Raw genomic sequence first — 26286 nt, 5'->3', positions numbered from 1 at the left:
GGAAGGAGGGTGTGGAGTATCTGTGCAGGGACTTCAGGCTGACTGGGACACAGAGGGACAGTTGGCAACAGAAGACAAGGTGACAGGGGCCCCTCGTTCCACGCTTATAAGTTATGTTAAGGACCTGGGTGACCAGCGGAACTTGGATGAAGTGTTTGGGGCGGATGAGGTGTGTGTGTGTGTGTGTGTGTGTGTGTGTGTGTGTATAGGACACAATCCGATGTACGGTTCAGAGAATTGTTCAGGCTGCCATGTGGAGCGACAAATCTAAGGAGACCAATGAGGAGGCTGTCATCCAAGTCTGGAGACAGATGATGGCCTAAGATAGTAAGGGTGGATGGTGACATGAGGGTGGACCTAGGGGCTCATGGGACTTCTGGCAGTTGACTAAGAGACAGGGGAGTGAAGAATGGGCAGAAGGAAACCAAACCCCCAGATATCTGCTCAGAGGCAGGTTTCAGGAACGCTATGGAATGGCAGTGGAGTGAGGTGCCTGTGGGACATGCATGGGGTGATGTCCAGTGGGCAGGTCTGTAAAGTGATCTGAGGTTGAAGGATGAGACTGGAGACAGAGACTCAAGGTCCTCCACAGTTAGGGATAAGTGCACTAGTCTAGGTGGAATGTTGAGTGAGAGAAGTGGACCTTAGGGTATAGCATTCAACCTCAAGGTCAGGGGCCATGTCTTTGTCCCCTTCACACCCCCGGCACTGAGCACCAGCCCTGTATAGAGTAGGCAGTCAGGAGAGCAAGGTTGACTTGGCCATAGAGAAGCATTATCTCTTTTGCCAAGAGCAACCCAGCCCATTTTTCCCGGGAAATTGACTCTACATCCTGGTGCCTTGACCAGGGCTGAGCCCCAGAGAACCCCACTCAGACACCCAACACTGCTGGGACTTGCCTTCTGGAAGCAATATGCAGAGAAGGGGATACATTTGTGAATTTTGGAGTCAAGTTCCTGGGTTTGCAATATAGTCCTGCAGTTTATGGGCTGTGTGACCCTAGATAAGTGCCTTCACTTCTCTGACTCATGGTTTTCTCTTCGATAAAATAGGGAATGACAGTAACCAGCCCTGTAGGGCCGTCTTGAGTATGAAGTGAGATAATACATAGAAAGTGCATAGGAAAGAAGCATTCACCATGTAGAATTCCTTTCCTATTTCTAGGAAGGGTGCTTAGCTGGGCAGGATGGTCACTAAGCAGTATAGTAGCTCAGGTCAGGCTCCCCCCCTGCACCCCACTCCAAACACTCAAGAACATTTCTTAGATGCTGCCCTTCATTGCAGTGCTACCATTTTTTTATTTTAAGCATTTTCCATGTCGGGCACTGTTACTCTCACTTCCTTCCACAACAACTCTGAGAACTAGGAATTGTTAGCTTCAGTTTATAGTTCAGAGAGGCTAAGCAACTTGTCCAAGGTCATATGGCCAGTCAGTGGCAGAACTAGCTCTAAGGAGTCTGACTCTAGAACGCAGCCTGTTTACTGCTAGGCTCTTCCTGAGAACGCAGCCTGTTTACTGCTAGGCTCTTCCTGTCTCCCAGACAATCTCCACCCACACACATACATTCATTTCCTCTTACCTGTCTCTCTTCTTGATCGTTACCATTTGTGTGACATATGGCACCTAGAAAATATCTAGCACTGGGGTCACCATTTATCAAGAGGGATTTAATGCCAAAGGCTCAATCTATGCTTCGTGGAGCATATAGTCATTTTACAAGTGAGGAAACTGGGTTTTGGAGAGTGCTTGTTTCTTGACCCAAGTCACATAGCCAGTAAGTGGTGACATAATGCCCAGCTCTACTGAGTCCATGCTCTCGTGTCTACAACACCTCAGTGCTCCAAGTTGTTGCTTAGCTTGTGGGAGATCTCAGATGAGCCAGGTTTTAGTCGTAGCCCACCATGTATCCTTGAAGAGATCCCTCTCTGCTTCTTTGCTTTGTCCATCTGTAAAATAAAGATTCTGCACTAGAATAGCTCAGAGTCTCCAGGAACAATAAGACTATAACCTGATGAGAAAATTAACTGGCTTTCATGAGGATGGAAGGTAGGGTGGGTCTGGATATGAGGTTGCCATGGTGTAATTTGCTCCACATCTTGATATCCCAGGATGAGTTGGAGCTCACCAGGCAGGCTCTAGAGAAGGAGCGACTCCTCAGCCCCAGCTCGACCAGCAGAGCAGAACGGGGGCCCAGAGAAGAGGTAGGTGTACAGCTGGAAGAGGCGAGCTGGAGGCCCAGTGGGAAGAAATGGCCAAGAGGAAGCTCCTTTACAGGGGGCTTGTCCCTCCCTCTTTTGGGAATTGGGTCCCTGAAGCTCAGACCTGTCAGATTGGTCCCTTTATCTGCTATCTATTCCCCATCTGTCTACGGGGCTGCCCAGGTGAGAGTCACAGGTCTCTCCTGCAGGTCCCTGGAGTGGAGGCTGAACCGAGTCCTGGGATGGAGGAGAAGCAGCTGTGGGGACAAAGGCTGGAACAACTCCAGCAAGCAGTGGCACAGCTAGAGATTGACCGGAGCAGGCTGCAGCGCCACAATGTCCAGCTGCGGGCCACCTTGGAGCAGGTAGGTCGTTTCTCCTGTCCTCAGCTCCCTCGTCTAGGGTCCGATGGGCAGGCATCTCCACTTCTTGTGTGGCCCCCAGAGCCGAGTGGTAAACCCTAGCCCAAGGGCCACATTCGGCTTGCTGCCCACTGCTGAGAAGAAAGTTTCATGGGAACACCACAGCAGTGGAGTTGAATAGTTGTGACAGAGATCTACAGGCCTGCAAAGCCAAAACGCTACAGAAAATGTCTGCTAAGCCTACTCTGAAAGCCTGAGAGGGCAGCCCTACCTCCTCTGCCCCATCAGCACATCTCTGCTCTCAGGGCTGCCTGGCATGTGCTCTCCTCAACCCAGGAGCTTACCTTCTCGTGGTTGCTGTCCCTGTGCTCACACCCACCCCCACACCAGCTTTCTCTCGAAAAAGGCACTTCTGGGGCACCTGGGTGGCTCAGTCGGTTAAGTGTCTCACTCTGTTTGTTTGTTTGTTTTTTGAGAGAGAGCACAAGTAGGGGAGGGACAGAAAGAGAAGACAGCAGTGAGCCCGATATGGGGCTCGAACTCACGAACCATGAAATCATGACCTGAGCCGAAGTTGGACACTCAACCCACTGAGCCACCCAAGGGCCCCAGGCATCTGACTCTTGATCTCAGCTCAGGTCATGATCTCAGGGTCATGAGTTCAAGTCCTGAGTTGGTCTCCACTCTGGCAGGGGGCCTACTTAAAAAAAAAGAGAGAGAGAAAGAGAAAGGCAGTTCTACTCCAGCCCCATAGCCAAGCCAAGCCCTGACTTCTCACCTGCATCTCGGCAGGTAGAGCGAGAGCGCAGGAGGCTGAAGAGGGACTCCATGCGTGCATTGCGGACGGGCATCCTGGAGGTCAGCGAAGCCACACAGCAGGTTTGCTTCTTTTTATTGACTGCAGCCTCCAGAGGATCAGAAACAGCCACCTGCAGAGCATATCTCAGGCTACCCTCGCAAGGGGAGACGCCCACGTTAGCTGATCCAGATAGCCCCTCCTGGCTTGGTTCTGGCCAGCCTAGCACAGCTCAGTGTGTCCCGGACCCAGGAAGGGGTGGGGATGGAGTCATGGCTGGCAGCCCTGCATTATCAGAAACTCAGTAAGCCTTCACTGATGTATAACCTTCCTGCTCCCAGACCAGGGTCTCAGGCTTACCCAGGAGTGGGGCTCATCGGGCTTCTGGTCGGAATCCCTGGCATATGGGTGATGGGTGATGCTGGCCAGACCCTGAGGTGCCTTGGAAGCTTGATAGCAACTTTGTGGGCCTCTTGGATCTCCTCTCTTGTAGTACTGAATTTACAAGATTAGGGTCTATGGTACTCCCTTTTTCGGGTAAGGAATTGGGGGAAGACTCCCCAAACCAGCACTCTTTTAGCTGAGTTATGCCCATCAGTCAACAGCGCCGCAGCCTGTCAGGGAGAGACTGCTTCTGGTGGCTGAGCATCCCTCAGGCTCTCTGTCTCTCCCCCTTTATGAAAGCTTCCCAAAGGCAGATACCCTGTCTTCCTTTCTGCATCCCTAGCTCACAGCCCAGGGCTAGCACAAACCAGATGTGTGGTGTACTTCTATAAACGAAAAGGTGACTCAAGCCAATGCCATTCAAGCCTTCTGGATGTTCAGCATCAGGTCTCCATGGGTGTCCATTAAGCTGGCTTGGGCCCTCCTGGGCTTCCTTGCCCCAGGGTCATGGTGCCACCTGGAGTCCAGTCTGGGTTCCGACACTTCTGAACTGGGACCATAGCCCTTGCCTTGGTCCCCAGGACTGGGATGAGCTGGCTGGGGTTGCCTACAGAACCCACAGGGTGGGAAGGCTTGTTCCAACAGGAATGGCATTTATCTTCCATAGGATGCAAGAGGAGGACAGAAGGGCGCCTCAGATGCCAAGCACATGGCTGAATTGCAGAAAGAGGTATGTTCTGGAAGGATCAGCTTTCTAAGTCCCCTTTCCCTCTGCTGCAGACAGGCAACAAGGCGTTAGTGTCTGCCGTGTGCTTGACCCTTTGTGCACTTCCAGCAGGGAGAGGGGAAATGGTTTCTCCCTCACAGAACTTCAGTCTATGTGGAAGGCAAGAAGGGCCCAGTCCTGACTCAACCTCCCATCTGCTTAGGGCAAGAGTGGGAAAGGAAGCATGTTCCAGACCCCAGACTTCCAGGTTCCTCCTTAGGAAGGGAAAGGAGAAGGAAGAGGGCTGAGGGGCACACAGAAGATTCTAGGAGGAAAGACAAAAGCAAACAGAAGCATCCTGGCCTCCTGTGCCCTCAAATGCACCTTTGCAGGCAGAACTGTTGCCAGCACAGCAGGCAAAGTAGTCTGGGACCAGTGCCAAGATCCATACCTCAGCTCAAGCTGCCATGCTCAGGGAAACCAGTATTGAGTGACTTCTTGCCTCTTTGGCCTCACCTAGAGGTTCACCCTGTCTTTCAAGACCCAGGAGTAATAAGAACTGTGGAATTTTTATTTCTAAGCCTCTTTCAGGAATTAATAGTCACTACTGGCAGAACCTATCTCTACAGCTAGACTTAGCTATCACTCTGAATTCAGACAAAGCAGTCCTGAGATGGAGCCCGGACTAGGGTGAGGCAAGGGAAGCACGTTGGGTGGAGAATTTAAGGAGGTGCTCACTATCAACCTGGAGTCCCTCATTAAATTTTGTACCCCAGGAGCCTCTCTGCCTCACCCTAGTCCTGGACCTGCCCTGAGCTCCTAGTAACCACTTCCTGGTAGTTTCAGTGTACTCAGAGAAATGGAAGGGTTAATTAAGCAGGGATTCTCATCCCTGGCTGCACATTAGAACCACCTGGGGAGCTTTGAAAAAAATGCTGATGCCCAGGCCTCACTGCAGTCTAATTAAGTGAGAATATTTTTTTTTAATTTTTTTTTAAGGTTTATTTATTTTGAGAGGCAGAGAGAGAGAGAGAGAGCATGAGCAGGGGAGGGGCAGAGAGAGAGAGAGAGTGAGAATCCCAAGCAGGCTCTGCACTGTCAGCTCAGAGCCCCGCATGGGGCTTCAACTCACAAACTACGAGATCATGACCTGAGCTGAAACCAAGAGTCGGATGCTTAACTGACTGAGCCACCCAGGTGCCCCAAGTCAGAGTATTTCTTAAAAGCTTCCAAAAGGGCACAGAAATACTTTCTGCAGTGATTAAAATATTCTGTATCTTGATCGGGATGGTGGTTATACATGCGTATGTACATTATGAAACTCATCAAAATTTACACTTAAAATCTGGGCATTTTATTACATATAAATGATCCCTCAATAAAGTTGATGAATAGTTTTGTTGTTGCTGTTGTTTTTAAAGTCCCTGTTTGAGCCTCCTCTGCAGCCACGGTTGAGAATCATTGGATTTTTCCATGATTCCCAGGGGCCCTTGCCCTAAACACTAAAGCCTGATCCTGAGATCTGTGTGTGGTAGTTGCTTCAAATGCGCTATCACGGGGGCAACTGGGTGGCTCAGTCGGTTAAGCGTCTGACTTCAGCTCAGGTCACGATCTCGCGGTCCGTGAGTTCGAGCCCCGCGTCGGGCTCTGGGCTGATGGCTCGGGGCCTGGAGCCTGCTTCCGATTCTGTGTCTCCCTCTCTCTCTGCCCCTCCCCCGTTCATGCTCTGTCTCTCTCTGTCTCAAAAATAAATAAACGTTAATAAAAAAAAATGCGCTGTCACAAAAGACACAGGAGCAGAGTGGGAAGGTGTGGGGCAGCCTCGAGGCACTTAATTACTCTTTCCCTCTCGATTTTCCTGCCCCCCCCTCCCCCGCAGGTGGCCCTGCTGCGCGCCCAGCTGGCCTTGGAGCGGAAGCAGAGGCAGGACTACATCGCTCGCTCGACGCAGACGAGCCGTGAGCTGGCAGGCCTGCACCACAGCCTCTCCCACTCACTTCTGGCCGTGGCCCAGACCCCTGAGGCCACTGTCCTGGAGGCTGAGACCCGCAAGCTAGATGAGTCCCTGACTCAAAGTCTGACATCCCCAGGGCCGGTCCTGCTATGCCCCAGCCCTACCCAAGCCACCTCCAGGTAGCAGCCACAGCCAGGGCAGGATACGGACCAGCCAGGGAACACACACACAGATGGCTGCTATGGCCCAGGAAGAGGGAAGGAAGTCTGCAAGGCTGGAAACGAGGCAAGTTACACCTGCCTGTAGCCCACGGAGTCACCCTAGAGGAGTGCTTTGCTCTAGCCAAGGGACCTTTACTGCCTCTTGTCTAGAATGTATTATCCCAGCACTTCACCCAATCTTTCTCCTCCCCTCCAACAATAAACCCCAGGTCTCTGTGTTTGTTCTCTGCTGCTGTCTCCACTTGTGTCACTGGGTGGCAACAGCATGTCAGGGTTTCTGTTAAAGAAGAATTTGCTGAATATTCCGGTCAGATGGCATGAATTTGTCATCTGCCTGCAGTCTGATAGAGAAGACTTATAGCAGATGCAACAAGTCAAAGCCCCTGTCCACAGGGAGCTGGAGTCCAACGGACAAGAACAGATGAGCACTCGTCAATGAGTCACAGACAGTACTGTGTACTGACTAGAAGTACGTAGGGGACTGGGGACTGAGGCAAGAAGGCATGAGCTGGCCCTTGAAGGATGGAGGAGTTGGCATGCTGGTGAGATTGGTCGGCCTGTGGCAGAGTGTGCTGGGGCTGAGGTTGGGTGCGGAGGGAGGGAGATTATGGAGGGCCTTGGGATCCAGATTCGAACTCATGGATAATAAGGAACCATCATATGTTCTTGACTTAAAACCACTTCTGGGGCTTCAAAAACACTGAGCTGACCTTTGGCTAAAGTCAGTCTCTGTAGAGTTCAGACATTCCACGGAGCCTCATTCTCCTGCTCTGGGTGAATGCCCTTGGCATCCCTTCCTGGACACACCAGCTGGAACCAACTCTGGTCCTCTGCAGTCCAACCACTTGTCAAGCCAGTAAAGAGGATAGACTCACCCTGGTGGAGGCACCCTGGACTGAACCCAGTTCACAGACTTAAGAGTTAACTGTTGGCAACTTCCTTGAAGCCTAAGAGAACAGCTTCTCTAAAAAAGCAGGGCATGGCCTTTCTCTGGCCCTTCAACTGATTTCCTTCTGGAATTCCTTTTCCTAAGCCTGAGGCTGGAGCTAAGGCCAGTTAAGAATGCAGGGGTTTGAGGGCAGCACCACACTCCCCCAACCTGTTTACTCAGGGCTCAGGCCCCATCTATTTTATCACATCACACAGTAGACAGGGTGCTGTTCACCACTGCTGAAGTTTTGTTCTAAAAATTCATGGCATGGGACTCAGCAACAGATACTTAGTAAAAAGTTACAGCTTAGAGCTCCCCAGAATTGTATCTGGAGCCCCAGAGATGCTGGCCTGGACCCTGCCTCTACTCAGATTCCCTGTGGCTCAGAATCCTCACCTGGCCTTTCCTGTGCTAGGAGTTCTCAAGGACAAACAGGACTTCTCTTGGTTCCTTACTTTTTGGTCCTTCACCTCTGGTTCTCTAGCTTAGAGAAGAGTGTGGATCTTCTAGGCAGGACCCAACCTTGCCTAAAGGCATCAGGCCAGACCTTCCTTTCCTTCTCCACCCCACATGCCACAGCGAATCTGGTGGTTGGGAAATGTCTCTGACCAGCGAGGTCTCGTGGATGCACTTGAGGATGATGAAGTTGGTCACCAGAATCTGGGGGGAAAGGTCAGAGCTGAGGTCAAAGGCCTCCTTTCACAAAACTTTTCTCCTCTGTTCCAGCCTCTCCTTTGCTAGAGGCTGGTACAGAACAGAAAGTCTTGAGAGTCGAAGAGGACAAGAGCTGAGTCAGTCTGGGCAATGTTCCTAGGGAGTTCCTGGGTCTGCCAGGTGCAGCACCCCATTCTCTCCGTGAGCCTCCATAGTTTGCATGTTACAGCAACGATCACCAGAGCACAATTTAATTACCTTGACTCATATGCTTCCCTACACAGGACTAGTAGAATCGTGAAGGCAGAAAAGCATGAAGTAGAGAAGGAAATACTGGTTGTAGGTTAGGGAGGTGGGGAGTATACAGTCACACACTGCAGAGTGACGACAAGATCAACATTTACACCAAAAAGCCAGGGCTGTCTGCTCCAGGCCTGGGGCCTCCACCCTCACACCACCTGGTAAAAGATGCCCTTTTCCACCTTGGCTCAAGACCACTACAGTCCACCCTATATCTGGTGGCTGCGACAACACCAGCAGTGTGTGGATATTCTCTCCAGGTCATGGGCATTCTCAGGTGCATTATGTGCAGGTAGATTCTGTTTGTTGCCTTTGTTGTTCTCTGGACCTAAAACTGGGGCCTGGTTCATTCTGCAGAGATAGGAAAGGAAGTCAGGAAGGCTTTGGGGCTCACAGGCTGGCACTGCTCACCACCCTCACCCTCTTGCCCCCACTGAGCACAGGTGGTGCTCCTCAGTGGATACTCCATATTGTGAAGACTTCAGATTCCCCGAGTTCCACGTTGCATAGCACAGGACTGGCATGGGTGAGTCTCAGGGCTTTGCTGTGGGGATCAGCTGAAAAGTTCCTCCTTGGCCAGCTGGAATGGGGTTAGGTCTCCTAGCATCAGTGCCTACAAAGAAGAGCACAGACCAGTTACCACTTCACCCCCATGTTCTAACACAGAGGAGGCTGGGCCCCATCAGAGTAGAGAAAGGAGTCAGGGAGGGGATACAGCCCAGAGCCCAGGAACTCTGGAAATCGTGGTCTCCAACTCCACAAGGAGCTTCGGGGCTCGTCTGGAAGCGCTGGTCAAACTAGGCAGACACTGCTGGTGGAATCAGGCTATCCAGACGAGCAACCTCAGGGCCTCTGCAGCTCTGGGGCCAGCAGCAGAACTTCCAGAAGTACCTGTGGAGGGGGGGATACCTCACCTACAAAAGCAGCAAGGCAATCTGCAGCCTAAGACTTGGCATGCAGGCCTCATCTCAGCCCATGGAACAGGTCCCTTTTCAGCCAGATGGTTGGTTAGTTGTCTGGTCTTAGGACAGATGACACCTTCAGCTGCCTGCCCCCCACCCCTGCAATACCTCACTTCCTCCCTCTGGCCCACTAAACACCTATTCACTCCCCAGGGCTGAGGATGGAGCAGCCGAGCTCTGTGCAAACACTAGGCCCTGCAGAGCGGGGGCAGTGGTGTGCGGAGGCAGGGAGCAGAAAGAAGCAGGGGCTGTCGGTGTGCTGCAAGCAGTGATCCCTCAGGCACAGTGGGGAAGACATGCAGACTCGGCTCTGCTCACCACACTTAGAAAGTAGGCAAAGGGAGGAGGAAGTCCAAGAACATGGGGTCTCAACTTGGGGCCCTAGAATTTACTCCCTCTACCCTGCTGAGACCAGGGGTTGTCCAGACCCGGATGGAGGTGAGGATGAGAAGAGAGGCTCCTCCAGAGAAGGTAGGGCTGTGCTCCCACTTCATTTACATCAGTCACCTGTCACAGTATGCACATTTTGACCTCTTTTCTCTTGGTCCTTTGTTAACCAATGCTACCAGCTCTTTATAGCCTCCATAGGCCCTGAAACCTGACACAGGTGGGATGGCTTGGAGGTAAAAAGGTGAATGGGTCAGTGATCAGAAGAGAAATGTGCCTCTCTACTAGGGCTGTGCAATGTGCTCCTCAGAGTGGGTGCTCTCTGTTCCCAGCACATGGCCATGCGTGTGGACGCAGGGAGGGAGAGAAGAATAAGCATTCAAATCTGGTTCTTTTTAATGACGGCAAGTCCTTGAGCTGAGGGAATCTGGGAAGGCTTATACCAGTGCCTGATAATCCACACATCTCTCCTGGACTTCCTATCTTAGTTTCCTGTCATGTCTCCTAGATCTGAAGATTCCAGCCCTACCAGTCAGATCCAAGGGTCTAAGGCTTGTTGCTGGCCAAGAATAGCCTCACATTCGAGCTGGCCAATTCCCTTGCCTTCTGCTGTTGCATTGTTTCTCGACATGTCAGGCTGCAGCCTTTAGAAGTAACTGCCTTCCCTGTATAAGGGCCCACCTCTTGTCTGCCCAACTCCAGATATAGAAACCTTACGGATAAAATGGCTGGTTGCTGCCCCTTGCCCTGAATCCAACTGTCCATTCACTTGGAAATACTCATTAAACCTGTGTGTCACAAAGCACCGTAAAGAGGAGCTCTTCTCCAGGGGGGACAGACTCTGCACCTAGACAAACACTTGCAGAATGACCTGGATGTCCAGAAGAGACTCACTGGCCACTCAAATGAAGCCAGAGGAAGTGTCACAGAATATCCTGGAGGCAGAGAGGCCTGGAGAGCCTTTTCAAAGTGTTTTTAAGCTGATTGGATAGATACACTGCGTTTATGGGGTCCAGAGGTGTGCCTGTGGGTCCCAAGAGCGATGGCAGGCTCTTGGAGCTATACCAGCTAGTCTGTTCAGTTTAGATCTTTCCTACTAGAGCTGAAGCATCAGCCACAGGTGAACTTGATGTTCAGCCCACAAGCCTAAAACCCACCATTAAGGCCTCATTCTTTTCCCGTGGGGCAGTGCATAGGACGAGTGGCTGGCTGACGCAGACACCAAACACTGGGAAAAGTAGGAAGCTATAGTCACAGACTTCAGCACCACATAGCCCTGGCGGCCTCCATCACAGCTCCATAGTCACCTGCTAAGCCCTACAGGGTGCTCCAGTAGAGGCTGAGTGGAGGGAGGGGAGAGGCAACATTTAGTGTATCCTGTGGCCTCCTGGAGGAGAAGGGGTTGATGCTCAATGGGGTTCTTCATGCCAGCCCAGTATCAAGACCCCACCACACAAGTCACATTGTGAATTCCTGCATGGAGGCCTTGTGGGTAACCGCCTTCACCTTGGCATTCACCTCAGGGTCCAGCTGGTAAGGGTGGGCTTGGCAATCAAGCATAATGGGGACAGGAATAAAGAGTGAGAATATGTGCCAAGACTAATGTGGCGCATCTCTCAGAGATGGACGCCATCTATGGCCAGTGTTGGGTTGTTAAGCATAAGGCAGAAAAGGTAAAGGAAAAGACTTTGGCCCCTCTTTTTAAAAAAAAAATTTTTTTTCTAATGTTTATTTTTGAGAGAGAGAACAAGCTGGGGAGAGGCAGAGAGAGAGAAGAAGCCAGGATCTGAAGCAGGCTCTGCACTCTCGGCGCAGAGCCCAATGCAGAGCTCAAACCCACAAACTGTGAGATCATGACCTGAACCCAAGTTGAACACTTGACTGACTGCGCCACCCAGCTGTCCCTTTTTGACCCCTCTTGAGGAAAGAATCTACAGGAAAACTTTTTGATGTGGTTAAAAGTAAATTTCTATCTAACCAAACTTTTTTTCTTTTATTTAAAATGAAACCAATGCATGTACATGGTTATAAAATGAAGTAGAAAAGAAGGTAGCAGTTTCCCATCCAGTTCTTTTCCAACCTCTCTCCAGGGGCAACCAATTTTTAAAGACCAATTTTAGGGTGCCTGGGTGGCTCAGCCAGATGAGCATCTGACTCTTGATTTTGGCTCAGGTCATGATCCCAGGGTCACAGGATCAAGCCCACATCGGGCTCCATGGTGAGCTTGGAGCCTGCTTGAGATTCTCTCTCTTTCTCCCTCTGCCCCTCTCCCAAACACTCTCTCACTCTCTCTCTAAAATAAAAAAATTTTAAAGACTCTATTTTTATACTTGATCTCATCCAAAAGGCTGAGAAGTGATAAAGACTCTATTTTTAGAGTGGGCAACTTTATTCCTCTAAATACCTGTAATATGTTTTATGATGTCATAATAGGTCCAGTATCCAGAATAACATGGTAATAGGTAGTAGCACTGCTCACACCTTTGGGGATTCTTGGGCTCTGGCTCCAAGCTAGACATCCCATACACCTCAGTGCCCTTGGGGAGGTGGGTACGTGTGCTCTTGGCTGTATGAGGGATATTTGCATTATTTTAGTGTGTGTATGTGCTTTGAGGGCAGCCAAGGAGGTAGAACATAGTGGATATTTGCTTTGTATACCCAGCAACCAAACACCCTCATTAGCGGAGGCTATTTGGTTACCCTGAACTACTGTTTCTATAAAAACAGCAGGATAAATGCTCCCTCTCCCCCAAGTTGATAGTTTCCTCTAACAAATTGTTTTTATTTCTGAGTATCATTATGGACTCAAGGATTCTTTGTATATTCACTGTGATTCCATCATGACAATGGCTGTTTTTAATGTTGAAATCTTCCCAACTATGATGTCTAGATTTTCCTGGTACTTTTCCTCTACAGATCTGGAATCGTTTCATGGGAAAGAAGTATTTAGAAAACAAAATCTGAGTTCCAGGATTGATCATTTCTACGGATATGTTATGGCTTTTAGACCATTCAGATAACAGAACAGAAAATGTATTTGGAAAATCGTGAGTTTATGGTGATGTGGGTTGCACAGCAATGTGAATGTACTTAATGCCACTGAACTATACACTTTAGAATGGTTAAAATGTAAATCTTACGTATATTTTGCCACAATAAAAAATAATTTGAAAATTGAGTTTATAATATTTCGTTTGAATTTAATGTCACAGAGTTTTTACTATACCTGTTTGACTTTGTATTTGGTTCCTAATAATATTAATATAATTACTTATTTACTTTATTCCATGATACCCATTATATAGTTTCAAAAATAATACTAATATTATAATAAATCTGCTAAGTGAAGTGAAAATTTTTTTCAATGCTTATTTTTGGGAGAGAGAGAGACAGAGCACGAGTGGGGGAGGAGCAGAGAGAGAGGGAGACACAGAATCTGAAGCGGCTCCAGTCTCTGAGTTGTCAGCACAGAGCCCGACATGGGGCTCGAACTCACCAGCCATGAGATCATGACCTAAGCTGAAGTTGGACACCCAACCGACTGAGCCACCCAGGTGCCCCTCTAAGTGAAGTTTAAATTTTCTTTATAGTTCTTTTTGTCTACAGAATATATCCTGTAAAGGATACATAGTGTATTGAGTTCCAAAGGAACTTGAAATAATTCTTTTCCCTGGTGCTTATATTACCAATCTGATAGGCAGTTAGGTCCATTTGATTTGTTCTCAACTTTAGGGTTTGCTTTTTCCTCTTTTTCATTTGATTATATTTTTTGGTTATACACATACACACACACACATATACACATATAATGTGACATGTATATAAATGTCATATGGGGACATGTTTGCTGTATATATATATATATATATGTATATATATATAGGTATATATATATATACACACACACATATATATACACACACACACATATAATGTGACATATGCGTATAAATGTCATATGGGGACATATTTGCTGTTAGAATGCAGCCTTTAATACCACCAGGAATCCATTGGGAGGAATAAGCTACAGTTTTATTTAGCAGCAGAGTGATTTATATCCAGGGTCACCTGAAACCCTAGTCCCTCTCTGATACTCCATGGTCCCCTTGACTACCTGTCAGCCTCCTGGGGCTTCCAATGGGCTGAACAGGCTGGAAAACATCTCAGTTGTAGACAACAACTTTCCCCTCACACTCCAGCTTAAAGATGACCTTTCGCTCTTCTTTGAAACTGTGCATGTTACTCTTGAGCCAATATTTATCATCCCAGTAATGGGACAACTTCATGAGCTTTGTCTGTCCCAAAAACCAAATAAGGATACCTGGGAAATAGGATAAGACAGGAGAGGGGCACAGGGTCACAGGCTGGATCCTGTCCTGCCTCCATGCCCACCAATCATCCTTTAGCAAATATTCATTTAACATCTAGTGTGATAGTCTTCCTTTTGGACCTCGGAGGAGAACAGAGCTCACCTTCTCCAGGGAAGACACACTCTGAACACACAGTATGACCCCGGAGCCCAGTAAAGAGAGTGTCAATGAGTTGTTCCTGATTATATTGGAGGAAAAGAGGATTCCCCAGGGAAACAAGAGAAGGGCATTCCAGGCAGAGGCAGCAGTGTGTGAGAAGGCAGGAGGGATCTAGTGTGTTTGGGGAATGCCAAGAAGCACAGTGTGTGTTTAGGGAGAGAAGGTAGTGGTGGTTAGATCATGAAGGGTCTTAAAAGCCAGGCAAAGAACTTTAGACTCAACCTGAAGTCCCTGGGAAAATGGACATTTTTGGCAGAAGGATGAAGGTCAGTGAGTTGAAGAAGTTGTCTTACCTGGTCACATGTGTGCAGGGCATACAACAAACCCACGAACCCCAAGGATGGAAACCAACTGTGTTTCCCCAGCCAACAATGCTGGACATACTGGAGAAAGTTGAGGCTGATCACCAAGACCTAGAGAATATAAGGGAGAGTGCTGACCTGAAGGGCATCCAGTGGCTGCCCACAGCCACATCATCCTGCTCCTCCCCCTTTACCCTCCTGGATCCCTCACCTTGTCTTTGCTCTTGTTACTTCCACTGGGGACCTGGACGATCTGAAATCTAAAAAGGGATTGGGATGTGGGAATTTTAGAGTCATTTGACACAGAAGCCCCCAAGCTTAGGTAAGCCTTGAGGGTGCCCCAAAATTCAGCAAGGGTCCCTCTGGAGTCCCCACTGTCACCCTCTGCAATGGCTCCACTCACTGCCATACCCAGGGTTTACTGGGCTTCTAAAGCTCTGTTCCCGCAGCACTTCCATAAACCACTTTAGACCAGATGAATTCAGAGGAAGCAGCAGCAGTTGGGATCCTGTGTGCTAGCCATCTCAGGGTACATAATGCGCATGGTGGTTTTGTTCCCCACATCCATCTCAAAGCCTTGGACAGGGGCCTGGTTCATCCTAGAAAGGAGAGCAGAGTGGAGATTTGGGGGAAGAAGGGGATTTGGTCTGACCTTCCTGGTCTCCATCTCCTACTCTGCACCCACCTGAGGACCATGCCATGTTGGTTAATCCTAAATCCATGGCCAGAGCCCCGTAGGAACCTTGAGTTTCCAACCACTGCACAGGTCCGGCAGCTGGGCCCTGCATAGCCCTATGCATGTCTGGGAGACTTTTCTACTGGCTGCTGGTCCTGATCCTCAAACTCTTTCTTTGACTTGACACCCTGAAGTTCAGAAAAGCATAGGAGGGAGGAATAGGGGCTCATCTCAGACTCACTATCTTTGGAAGAAGATTAGAGCTTGGGACCGTGAAGGGAGAGATGGGCAGAGCATGGTGTTGGGAGCAGGGACTGGACAGAGACCAAGACTGTGTACTGACCAACCACAATATCAGAGCATCAGAGGACATGGGCTCTTTTGACTTCTGCACAGGCTCAACGGCCCTTTCGAAGCATTCATCAAACCAGTCAGATCCTCCAGGTGTGTGGAGGCAGGCAGGGCACTCGAAGATCTCAGATGAACACATACACTTTCTGAAAGATCTGAAGCATTGGCAGGATTCTGGCCTTGACTGTATTCTGGCCTTTTCATGGAGGTCATTCTGGCTGAATTCCTGGCTCAGGAAGGAGGCTATCAGACACAATGTAAGCATACAGGCAGCTACCAGACTCCACTTCAAGTATCGAACCCTCATCTCTGGCATCCACGATGGTGCCCCAGCAGACAGTAGTTTAGCTCTGACACCTGGTACTGGGAAGGAGGAGGGGCTGGGGCCAACAGACCAGTGCCCCCTGTCCTGATGGCTTCTGTTCCTCCCCTAACCCTTCACACCACATCTCAGTCCCAACACCTCACCTCTTGCTTCCTCAGCCACCTGCTAAATGCTAAAAGGAAATCTGCTAAGGCCTGGGGTGGAGGTTGAGAAGAAGGGAGAGGTGACACCTGTGTTCTGTGGTCTCCCAGAGGAGATTGATACCCAGTGAGGTCTTTCATGCCAGCCCAGTTATAACAGGGACCTCATCACAGACACCACATTGTGACCTCCACTATGAAGGCTTATTGGCAAGTCCCCCTTCTTCACTTTGGCATTCAGCCCAGAGCCCAGCTGACAAGGGAGGCTTGGAAGTCAAGTGTCAAGGGAACAAGAGGGTGAGGAGGGAATGGGTATGTGCCAAGTCTGATGTAGACGAGCAGGAGACAGAGAAGGGAAAGGAAGGGCCATTTGGAACCATCTGGGTCAGAGAAAATTTATCATATTGACAAATTCATGATAGATGAATACTTGGTCTATTTAACCTTTTTTTAATTTTTTTTTATTTTTATTTTTTTTTCATTTTTTTTTTCAACGTTTATTTATTTTTGGGACAGAGAGAGACAGAGCATGAACGGGGGAGGGAGAAACAGAATCGGAAACAGGCTCCAGGCTCTGAGCCATCCGCCCAGAGCCTGACGCGGGGCTCGAACTCACGGACCGCGAGATCGTGACCTGGCTGAAGTCGGACGCTTAACCGACTGTGCCACCCTGGCACCCCAACCCTTTTTTTTTTAAAAAAAACATTTTAATGTTTATTTATTTTTGAGAGAGAGAGAATGAGTTGGGGAAGGGCAGAGGGAGAGAGGGAAGGGCAGAGGCAGAATCTAAAGCAGGCTCCAGGCTCTGAGCTGTCAGCACAGAGCCCGACGCGGAGCTCAAATTCACGAACAGTGAGATCATGACCTGAACCGAAGTCAGGTGCTTAACCGACTGAGCCACCCAGGTGCCCCTGGTCTCTTCTACTCTTAAAACCTCTCAAGCATTGAATTCATTTTCTTTTTGACAATTATCACCAAGGTAAATACCCGCAAATTATTTTTTCTTTTCTCTTTTTTTTTTCAACGTTTTTTATTTATTTTTGGGACAGAGAGAGACAGAGCGTGAACAGGGGAGGGGCAGAGAGAGAGGGAGACACAGAATCGGAAACAGGCTCCAGGCTCTGAGCCATCAGCCCAGAGCCAGACGTGGGGCTCGAACCCACGGACCGCGAGATCGTGACCTGGCTGAAGTTGGATGCTTAACCGACTGCGCCACCCAGGCGCCCCAATTTTTTCAAAACAAAACCAAAACAAATCACATTGTCCACAAAGGCTTTTAACATGAAGCAACTTCCCTCATTCCTCTTTACCTGAGTCCTCTCTTCAGAGGCGTCCTCTTTTTTTTTTTTTTTTTTAATGTTTTATTTATTTTTGAGACAGAGAGAGACAGAGCGTAAGCGGGGGAGGGGCAGAGAGAAAGTGAGAGAATCCAAAGCAGGCTCCAGGCTCTGAGCTGTCAGCACAGAGCCGGATGCAGGGCTCGAACTCTAACTCCCAGACAGTGAGATCATGACCTGAGCTGAAGTCGGACGTTTAACCGACTGAGCCACTCAGGCGCCCCAGAGACATCCTCTTCTGTTCTTCAACATTTGCTTCCGTATTTCTAAATGATTTAAAAAAAAAAAAAATTGGGGGAGGGCACCTGGGTGGTTCAGTCGGTTGAGTGTCTGACTTCGACTCAGGTCATGATCTCAAGGTTTGTGAGTTCGAGCCCCGCGTCGGTCTCTGTGCTGTCAGCTCAGAGCCTGGAGCCTGCTTCGGATTCTGTGTCTCCTCCTCTCTCTGCCCCTCCCCCACTTGTGATCTGTCTCTCTCTGTCTCTCAAAAATAAATAAATGTAAAAAAAAAACGATATGCTCATACCACTGTATCATGATACTATGTGTACTCTACCCGCTATATACATCATATCATTATGTTTAGTAGTACCCTCTTGGTTTCTTTGTAATTTTATATAATGGACCCTAACATCTATTTCTCATTCTGTAGCTACAAGACAAGATTTCTTGAATCCCTTCTCTCTGAGAATGTTGTGCCATACACTTCTATTTGTCAATTATCTTCCCTTTACACATCCCAACATTGGTATTTTGAACTTCTACATCAAGGATAATATTTACATTCTGTTGTGTCATTAAGCTTCATGTGCTTTGTCTCTAGCGGTGCTATCCCAAAGAAATATGTGAACCAATATTTAATGTCTAAATATTGTCATTTCAACATGTATGCAATATAAAAATATTATTGAGATATTTTGCATTCTCCTTGCTTGAAACTTAAGTCTTCTTTTTTAAAAAATATATTTATTTTTGGGAGAGGGCAAGCGGGGCAAGAGGCAGAGAGAGGGGGACAGAGAATCCCAAGCAGGCTCTGCACTGACAGGCTGACAGCAGCGAGCCCGAAGTGAGGCTTGAATTCGTGAACTGCAAGATCATGACCTGATCTGAAGTCAGACACTCAACCGACTGAGCCACCCAGGCACTCTGAAACAAAGTCTTCTAAATCCAAATTGTATTTTACACTCATGATATATCTAAATTTGAGTACTCAGTTTTCATCAAATACATGATCTATACATTTTATAAAATTTGATAATATAAAAAGTAGATTTACATATCCAAGTTATAACAAGTATACTTAAAGGTTTTCCAATAACTGAATTGTGTTCACTTTTAAATTCAGACTAATGAAAATTTTTATTTCTTACTTGCACTAGCTACATTTCACATGCTCATCCACCATATTGGATGGCAGAGAACTATAGTCCATAACTATATAGAACTATATAGTCCATAACTATAGATTCTAAAAGTCCAAATTCTATTATCATGTTCACATTATTGTGACTAGACAAATATTGTTTCCTATAGAGTCTAGTAGTGAACTAGGACTACTTTCCTTTTACTGTTCATTATAATTTCCTAAGAAAGGCTATATAGAAGATAAACGTTTTGAATCCTTGCATGTCTAGAAAAGCCATTATTCTGCTTACAGTGGGTAGAATTGTGTCCCTGAAAAAAATATGTTCAGGTCCTGGCCCCTGGTACCTGTAAATGTGACCTTATTTGGAAATAGGGTATTTGCAAATGTAATTGAGCTAGAAAAAAATTCATGCTGGATTAGGATTGGCCTTAATCCAATGACTGGTGTCCTTATAAAATGAGGAAAATTTGGGAACCAAAGACACAGGGGAGAGTTCCATAGAACAGATTCCCCTCAGAACCTCCAGAAGGGACCAACCTGAATTTTGGACTTCTAGCTTCCAGAACTATGAGAGAATATAAATTTCTGTTGTTTTAAGCTACCTAGGGGTGCCTGGGGTGGCTCAGTCGGTTAAGCATCCGACTTCAGCTCAGGTCACGAACTCACTGTGAGTTCAAGCCCCATATAAGGCTCTGCATTGACAACTTGGAGCCTGCTTGGGATTCTTTCTCTTCCCTCTCTCTACCCCTCCCCTGATTAAGCTCACACATGCTCTCTCTCTCTCTCTCTAAATTAATTAAAATAAAATAAAATAAAATAAAATAAAGGATAAAAGAGAGGATTCGTGGGGACCTAGGTGGCTCAGTCAATTAGGCATCAAGTCTTGGTTTCGGTTCAGGTCATGATCTTGCTGTTCGTGAGTTCAAGCCCCACACTGGGCTCAGTGCAGAGCCTACTTGGGATTCTCTCTCTCTCTCTCTCTCTCTCTCTCTCTCTCTTTCTCTCTTTCTTCCCCCCTACCTCTCAAAATAAATAAATGAACTTAAAAACAAAGTTACCTATTTTGTGCTAATTTGTTATGGGAGCCCTGGAGACCACAATGTCCTTAGGCTTGATTGATAGTTTGGCTGAGTGTAAAAGATCCTAGGTTGCAAAAGTAGCTCCAGAGCCTGATGGCATATTCCATTATCTTCCAGACTCCAGTGCTGTTGGCAGAAGTGTGATGTTTGATCCTTGTTATCTGTGTTAGTTGGAATTCTTGGTCTCAGAAACAGAAACAAACTGCTAAAAATTTAAGCAGAAAAACAACTCATTGGTTAAACATCTAACAGTTTACAGAATAGTTATGAAATCTAGAGAATCAGTCTGAGGCAAGACATAGCCAAAGACAACCCCAGGAATGACCCAACCTGGAATGTCACAACTATTGCCACCACAACCAGATTCTTGATGCTGTGGGACACTATAGTAGTTTCAACATGGCGACAAATTCTTTTCAGGTCTTTCCATGAGGAAGAGGAGTCCATTTCTCCATTTCTTGAACCTGAGGTCATGTTATGACTTCATCTAACTAATACCATGCTGCAGAAGTGACATTGTGTGACTTCATAGCCTCAGCCTTAACAGGCCTTGCATCTCCTAATCTCATTCTCTGGTAATGCCTCCACCAAGAAGTCCAGGATCAAAAATTAGGTTGAGAGGGAAGCCCAGCAACCTAGCAATCCCAGACATCCCGGCTAGGGCACAGACATGCAAGTGAGGCCATCAGAGACCATGCAGCCTCAACCAAACCACAAGCTATCAGCACCTGCATAAGGGACCACTAGAAAAACTGCCCTATTGATCCATATCATTGCAATAAATAATAATTGTTGTTTTAAGTCACTACATCTTCAGGGAAGTTTCCTATGAAATAATACATAATGGATACAGACATTCTGCCCAGTTTAGACTAGCTGTAGAGAATAATCTCTTACTCTGCACTTCCACATCATGACATCAAGTTTCAAAGTTCATGAAAGAACCATATGATTGAACCCACGTAGGTCACATGCCCATGCTCTCACTTCAATGAGGCAGGAAGGGGAACTACAGGACCCATTTTGCATTCACTAGTGGGAGGAAGAACCCTGACTCCACTTATCTTGGGTTAGTCTCCAGTAGAAAGAGGCATTGTTTCTCTCTCTCTCATCATAGTGTGTGTTGGAATAGCTATCCTTCCGCCTCTAATTTTTTCTCCCCTCTTTTTGTTGATAGTATGACAAGAGTACTTTTCTGTCATGGATAGCAAGTTACAAATGGCTAAACAGAAATTTATTTCTTATTCATACAAATTCAAAATAGATAGGAATAGGGTAGTGCCTCTATTTCATGAAGTATCCAGGCACTCAATAAAACAGTAACCAAGTCTCCATCATCTTCAACACAGTGATTCTGAGATTTTCATGGGCATCCACACACAGCTGGGTGTTAGGAGAAGAGGAAGAAAATGGTAAGTGGAAGGGAAACTATTTAGACCAGGCACAGAAGTAGCACACAAGATATATGTATGCATACACTGAACAGAAATCAATTACATTGCCATACTAAGTACAAGACAACAGGGAAAACATAGTCTTGTGTTTTCTCGGGAATAACAGATGAGTTTGCTTAACATCAAGCCTGTCTCTGCTGCATTACTATCTCTGTTTCCACATTCACCTTACTGTATGTCTACTCTCAGGATCAGTTCTTGTTCAGAATACCAGATCAAACTTGCTAGCTGGTGACTTCTGAGTGTTTCTCCAAGATTTATTTGTTTTTTAACCTCCAGTTGAATTAGTTTCACCAAATTTAAGGTTTTTTTTTTTTTTTTTTAAGGCCCCAGCACAGGGGCCTGACGTGCGTCCTGACACAGGTCCCGATGCAGGGCCCAAACTCATGACCCTGAGATCAAGACCTGAGCAGAGATCAAGAGTCAGGTGCCTAACTGAATGAACTACCCAGGAGCCCTCAAATTTAAGCTTTTGACACATGAGGATATTGTTACATTTTTCTGAAAAATTAACCATTCTAAGGGTTGTTTTTTTCAGTCTCTACCTGAATTTCCTTCAAAAACATTAGGCTGCTTTTTAAAATCTTAATGCTTATCTGTAAGATTAAAACTACTTTGGGGCGCCTGGGTGGCGCAGTCGGTTAAGCGTCCGACTTCAGCCAGGTCACGATCTCGCGGTCCGTGAGTTCGAGCCCCGCGTCGGGCTCTGGGCGGATGGCTCAGAGCCTGGAGCCTGTTTCCGATTCTGTGTCTCCCTCTCTCTCTGCCCCTCCCCTGTTCATGCTCTGTCTCTCTCTGTCCCAAAAATAAATAAACGTTGAAAAAAAAAAAAAAAACTACTTTGAGGGTGCCCTGCTGGCTCAGTCAGTGGAGCATGTGACTCGATCTTGGGGGTGTGAGTTCAAGTTCTACATTGCGTGTAGAGATTAGTTAAAAAATTTAAAAATCTATAAAAAGACCCTACTCTGTATATGAATACATTCTGCTTTTTATCTCAATGAAATTTTTTCTATTTCATCTTTTTCCAGTTTCATTGATATAATTGTCATATAACGTTGTATTAGCTTAAGGTATTCAACAAAATGATTTAATATGTTTATATTGTGAAATAGTTGCCACAATAAGTTTAGTTAACATCCATCACCTCACATAGTTAGAATTTTTTTTTCTTGGGATGAAGACTTTCAAGATCTACTTTCTTAGATTCAAATATACAATATCATACTGTTAACTATAGTTACCATGTTGTACATTACATCCCCAGAATTTATAACTGGAAGTTTGTGCCTTTTGACCACCTTTACCCATTTCCCCCACCCCCATCACTCACTTCTGATAACCACCAATCTGCTCTCTATTTCTATGAGTTTGGTGTTTTTAGTCTCCACGTATAAGTGAGATCATGCGATATTTATCTTTCTCTGTCTGAATTATTTCACTTAGGATAATGCCCTCAAAGTCTATCCATGTTGTTGCAAATGGCAGGATTTCCTTCTTTTGTGGCTAAATTTTAGATAGATAGATAGATATAGTTAGATATAGTTAGATAGATATAGTTAGATATAGATATACAGATATACAGATATGTACAGATATACATATATATATGTATATATATATATATACATATATATATACATATATATATATAAAATATTTTCTTTATTCATCCATTGATGGACTCTTAAGTTGTCTCAATGTCTTGGCAATTGTAAATAATGCTGCAGTAAATGTGGAGGTGCAGATATCTCTTTGAGGTCCTGTTTTTCCTCTGGATATATACCCATAGTGGAATTTCTAGATTATAAGGTAGTTCTATTTTCAACTTTTGAGGAAACCCCATACTGTTTTCCACAGCAGCTGCACCAATTTACATTGCTACCAACAGAGTACAAGAGTTCTCTTTTCTCTGTAGCCTCGCCAACACTTGTTATCTTGTCTTTTTTATGATAACCATTCTCTTTAAGTCCTCCTCCCTTTCATTTATTTTTTTTTTTATTTGACAGAGCGGAAGCAGGAGAGAGGGGCAGAGGGCAGAGAGCGAGAGAGAGAGAACCTCTCCATGCCCAGCATGGAGCCCAACATGAGGCTGGATCCCACGACCCTGGGATCATGACCTGAGCCAAAATCAAGAGTCAGACGCCCAACTGACTGAGCCACCTGGGCGCCCCAAAGAGTTATTCTGACAGGTGTGAGGTGATATCTTGCTGTGTGTGTATTTTTTAAGATTTTATTTATTTAATTTTTAAGTAGGCTCTATGCCCATCGTGGAAATCATACTCACAGCCTGAGATCAAGAGTCCCATGCTCTACTGACTGAGTCAGTCAGGCACCCTGTTCACTATAGTTTTGATTTGCATTTCCCTGATGATGAGTGATGCTGAGCATTTTTATGTACCTGTTGGCACTTTGTAGGTCTTCTTTAGAAAACTGTCTATTTAGTTTCTATGCCCATTTTTCAATTGGATTGTTCATTTTTTTGCTATTGAGTTGTAGGAGTTCTTTATATATTTTGGATATTAACACATTATCAGATACATGATTTGCAAATATTTTCTCCTATTCTGTAGTTTCCCTTTTCATTTTGTTGATTTCCTTTGCTGTGCAGAAGCTTTTTAGTTTGATGTGGTCCCACTTGTTTCTATTTGCCTGTATTGCCTTTGACAAAAGGCTAGTATTATAGCTAGAAAGCTATTAGCCTCGCATGCAACTTTCCTTAGTGAGTTCATGCATATCTGAACTTGTCAGCAGTTCTTCCACACATCTAAAATTAAATTCTAATTACTGGGGCACCTGGGTGGCTCAGTTGGTTGAGCGCCTGACTTCGGCTCAGGTCTTGATCTCACAGCTCGTGAGATCGAGCCCTGAGTCAGGCTTTGTGCTGACAGCTCAGAGCCTGGGGCCTGCTTCAGATTCTATGCCTTGCTCTCTCTCTGCCCCAACCCACTCACATTCTGTCTCTGTCTCTCTCAAAAATAAACATTAAAAAAAATTCTAATTACTATAATTTTTTGTTATGGTAAAAACTATATAACATAAAATTTACCATCTAAACCATTTTTAAGTGTGCAGTTCAGTATATTTACATTTTGAAAGAGATCTCCAGAACTTTTTCATCTTGCAAAATTGAACAATAATTTCCCATTCCCACCTCCCCCACCAGCCCCTGGAAACCACCATTATACTTTCTGTTCCTATGAATTTAACTACACTAGATACTTCGTGTAAGAGGAATCATACAGTATTTGTCTTTTTGTGTGTGCTTTATTTCACTTAGTATGTCTTCAAATTGTATTAAAATATTAAATACATATAAAAGAATATAACAAGAAAAATACCCATGTACCTATCTTTTTTTAAATTTTTATATTTTTTAGCGTTTTTCATTTTTGAGAGACGGAGAGAGACAGAGCATCTGGGCAAGGGGCAGAGAGGCAAAGAGGGAGACACAGAAATCTAAGCAAGCTCCAGGCCCTGAGGCCTGAGGCGGAGGTTGAACTCATAGACCCCAAGATCATGACCTGAGCTGAAGTCAGACCCTTAACCGACTAAGCTACGCCCCTCCCACATACCTATCTTAATGAATATAACATCATAAATATCATTGAAGGCCCTTGGTGTTCCTTCTTCCTTGCCAGACGTTAACACTATGGAGAATTTTGTATTTATCATTCCCTTGGCTTTTTCTTTTTACAATATCTATGTGTATCTAAACATTATTTAATTTTGTATGTTTTCGAACATTGTATATGCAATCACACTATATGCACTTTTGTGCAACTGCTTTTTTTGTTGAGGTGAAAGTCACATAACATACAATGAACATACATAACACAATGAACCATTTAAGAGTACAATTCAGTGGCATTTAGTTATTCACAATGTTATGTAGCCACCAGCTCTCTCTACTTACAAGACTTTTTCAACACCCCATACAAACACTCTGTACCCATATAATAATCACTTACTAGTCTCTCCTGTCCCCAGCCCCTGGTTACCATTGATTTTTCTGTTTCTATGGATTTTCCTGTTCCAGATATATCATATAAAAGGGATCATACAAAATGTGATCTTTTGCGTATGGCTTCTTTCACTTAGCTTAATGTTTTTGAGGTTCTTCTAAGATGTAGCACGTATTAATACTTTACCCCTTTTTAAGTTTATTTATTTTGAAAGAGAGTGAGTGTGCGCATACACATCAAAGAGGGGCAGAGACAAAGGGAGAGAGAGAATCCCAAACTGACAGCGTGGAGTCCAACGTGGGGCTCAGTCCCATGAACCATGAGATCATGACCTGAGCTGAAATCAAGAGTCAGACGCTTAACTGACTAAGCCACCCAGGAGCCCCAGTACTTGGCTCCTTTTGATGGCTGAATAATAGCACATTGTATGCACATACATTCGTTTATCCATTCACCCACCAATAGTCATTTGGGTTGTTTCCACCTTTTTCAACTATTGTAAATAATGCTGCTGATAAACATTTGTGTACACGTGTCTGTGTGAACATATGTTTCTGTTTCTCTTGGGTATCCGTGGAAAAGTAGAACTCCTGGTGAATATGGTAATTCTATGTTCAACTTTCTGGGGAACTGCCAAACTGTTTTCCACAGCAGGAAGGCAATGAGCTGCTGCGCAGGAGCTCGCTGGCCTTATCACATACTCACCACGCTCATGTCACTGCAGGACAGCGATGAAGACTTAGTTTGGGCTCCAGTTCTAGCAAAACATAACCTGAAAGCTCTCCTGCTACAGAAATCCAGAACTGCTGGTCAAAATACAGTATTACATTTTTTTAGTTGTATTCATTTTTTAATGTGTAAGGTGGGTCTGTGGTATACAGTCCAAAAGGTACAGAAAGTAAGTGAAAG

The 26286-nt window shown here is 46.0% G+C and overlaps 1 protein-coding gene across 1 annotated transcript in view; it reads left to right on the top strand.

Moving 5' to 3' along the window:
• CEP250 (centrosomal protein 250) overlaps positions 1 to 6849 on the top strand; it is a 51872-nt gene extending 45023 nt beyond the window's left edge. The window contains exons 29-33 of the mRNA XM_047068198.1: positions 2110 to 2202; positions 2409 to 2564; positions 3354 to 3440; positions 4409 to 4471; positions 6327 to 6849. Of these exons, the coding sequence (XP_046924154.1) occupies positions 2110 to 2202; positions 2409 to 2564; positions 3354 to 3440; positions 4409 to 4471; positions 6327 to 6584 (657 nt within the window). The 3' untranslated portion in view covers positions 6585 to 6849. The remainder of the gene's footprint in view (positions 1 to 2109; positions 2203 to 2408; positions 2565 to 3353; positions 3441 to 4408; positions 4472 to 6326) is intronic.
• The last annotated feature ends 19437 nt before the right edge of the window (positions 6850 to 26286 follow it).

The sequence above is a fragment of the Lynx rufus genome, unplaced genomic scaffold (genome assembly GCF_022079265.1).
Source record: "Lynx rufus isolate CCGP_SWC_20201006 ecotype Redwood Valley unplaced genomic scaffold, mLynRuf1.p SCAF_8, whole genome shotgun sequence".
NCBI lineage: Eukaryota > Metazoa > Chordata > Mammalia > Carnivora > Felidae > Lynx > Lynx rufus.
The sequence above is the reverse complement of the archived record's forward strand: the minus strand, read 5'-3'. Positions and strand labels throughout refer to the sequence as shown.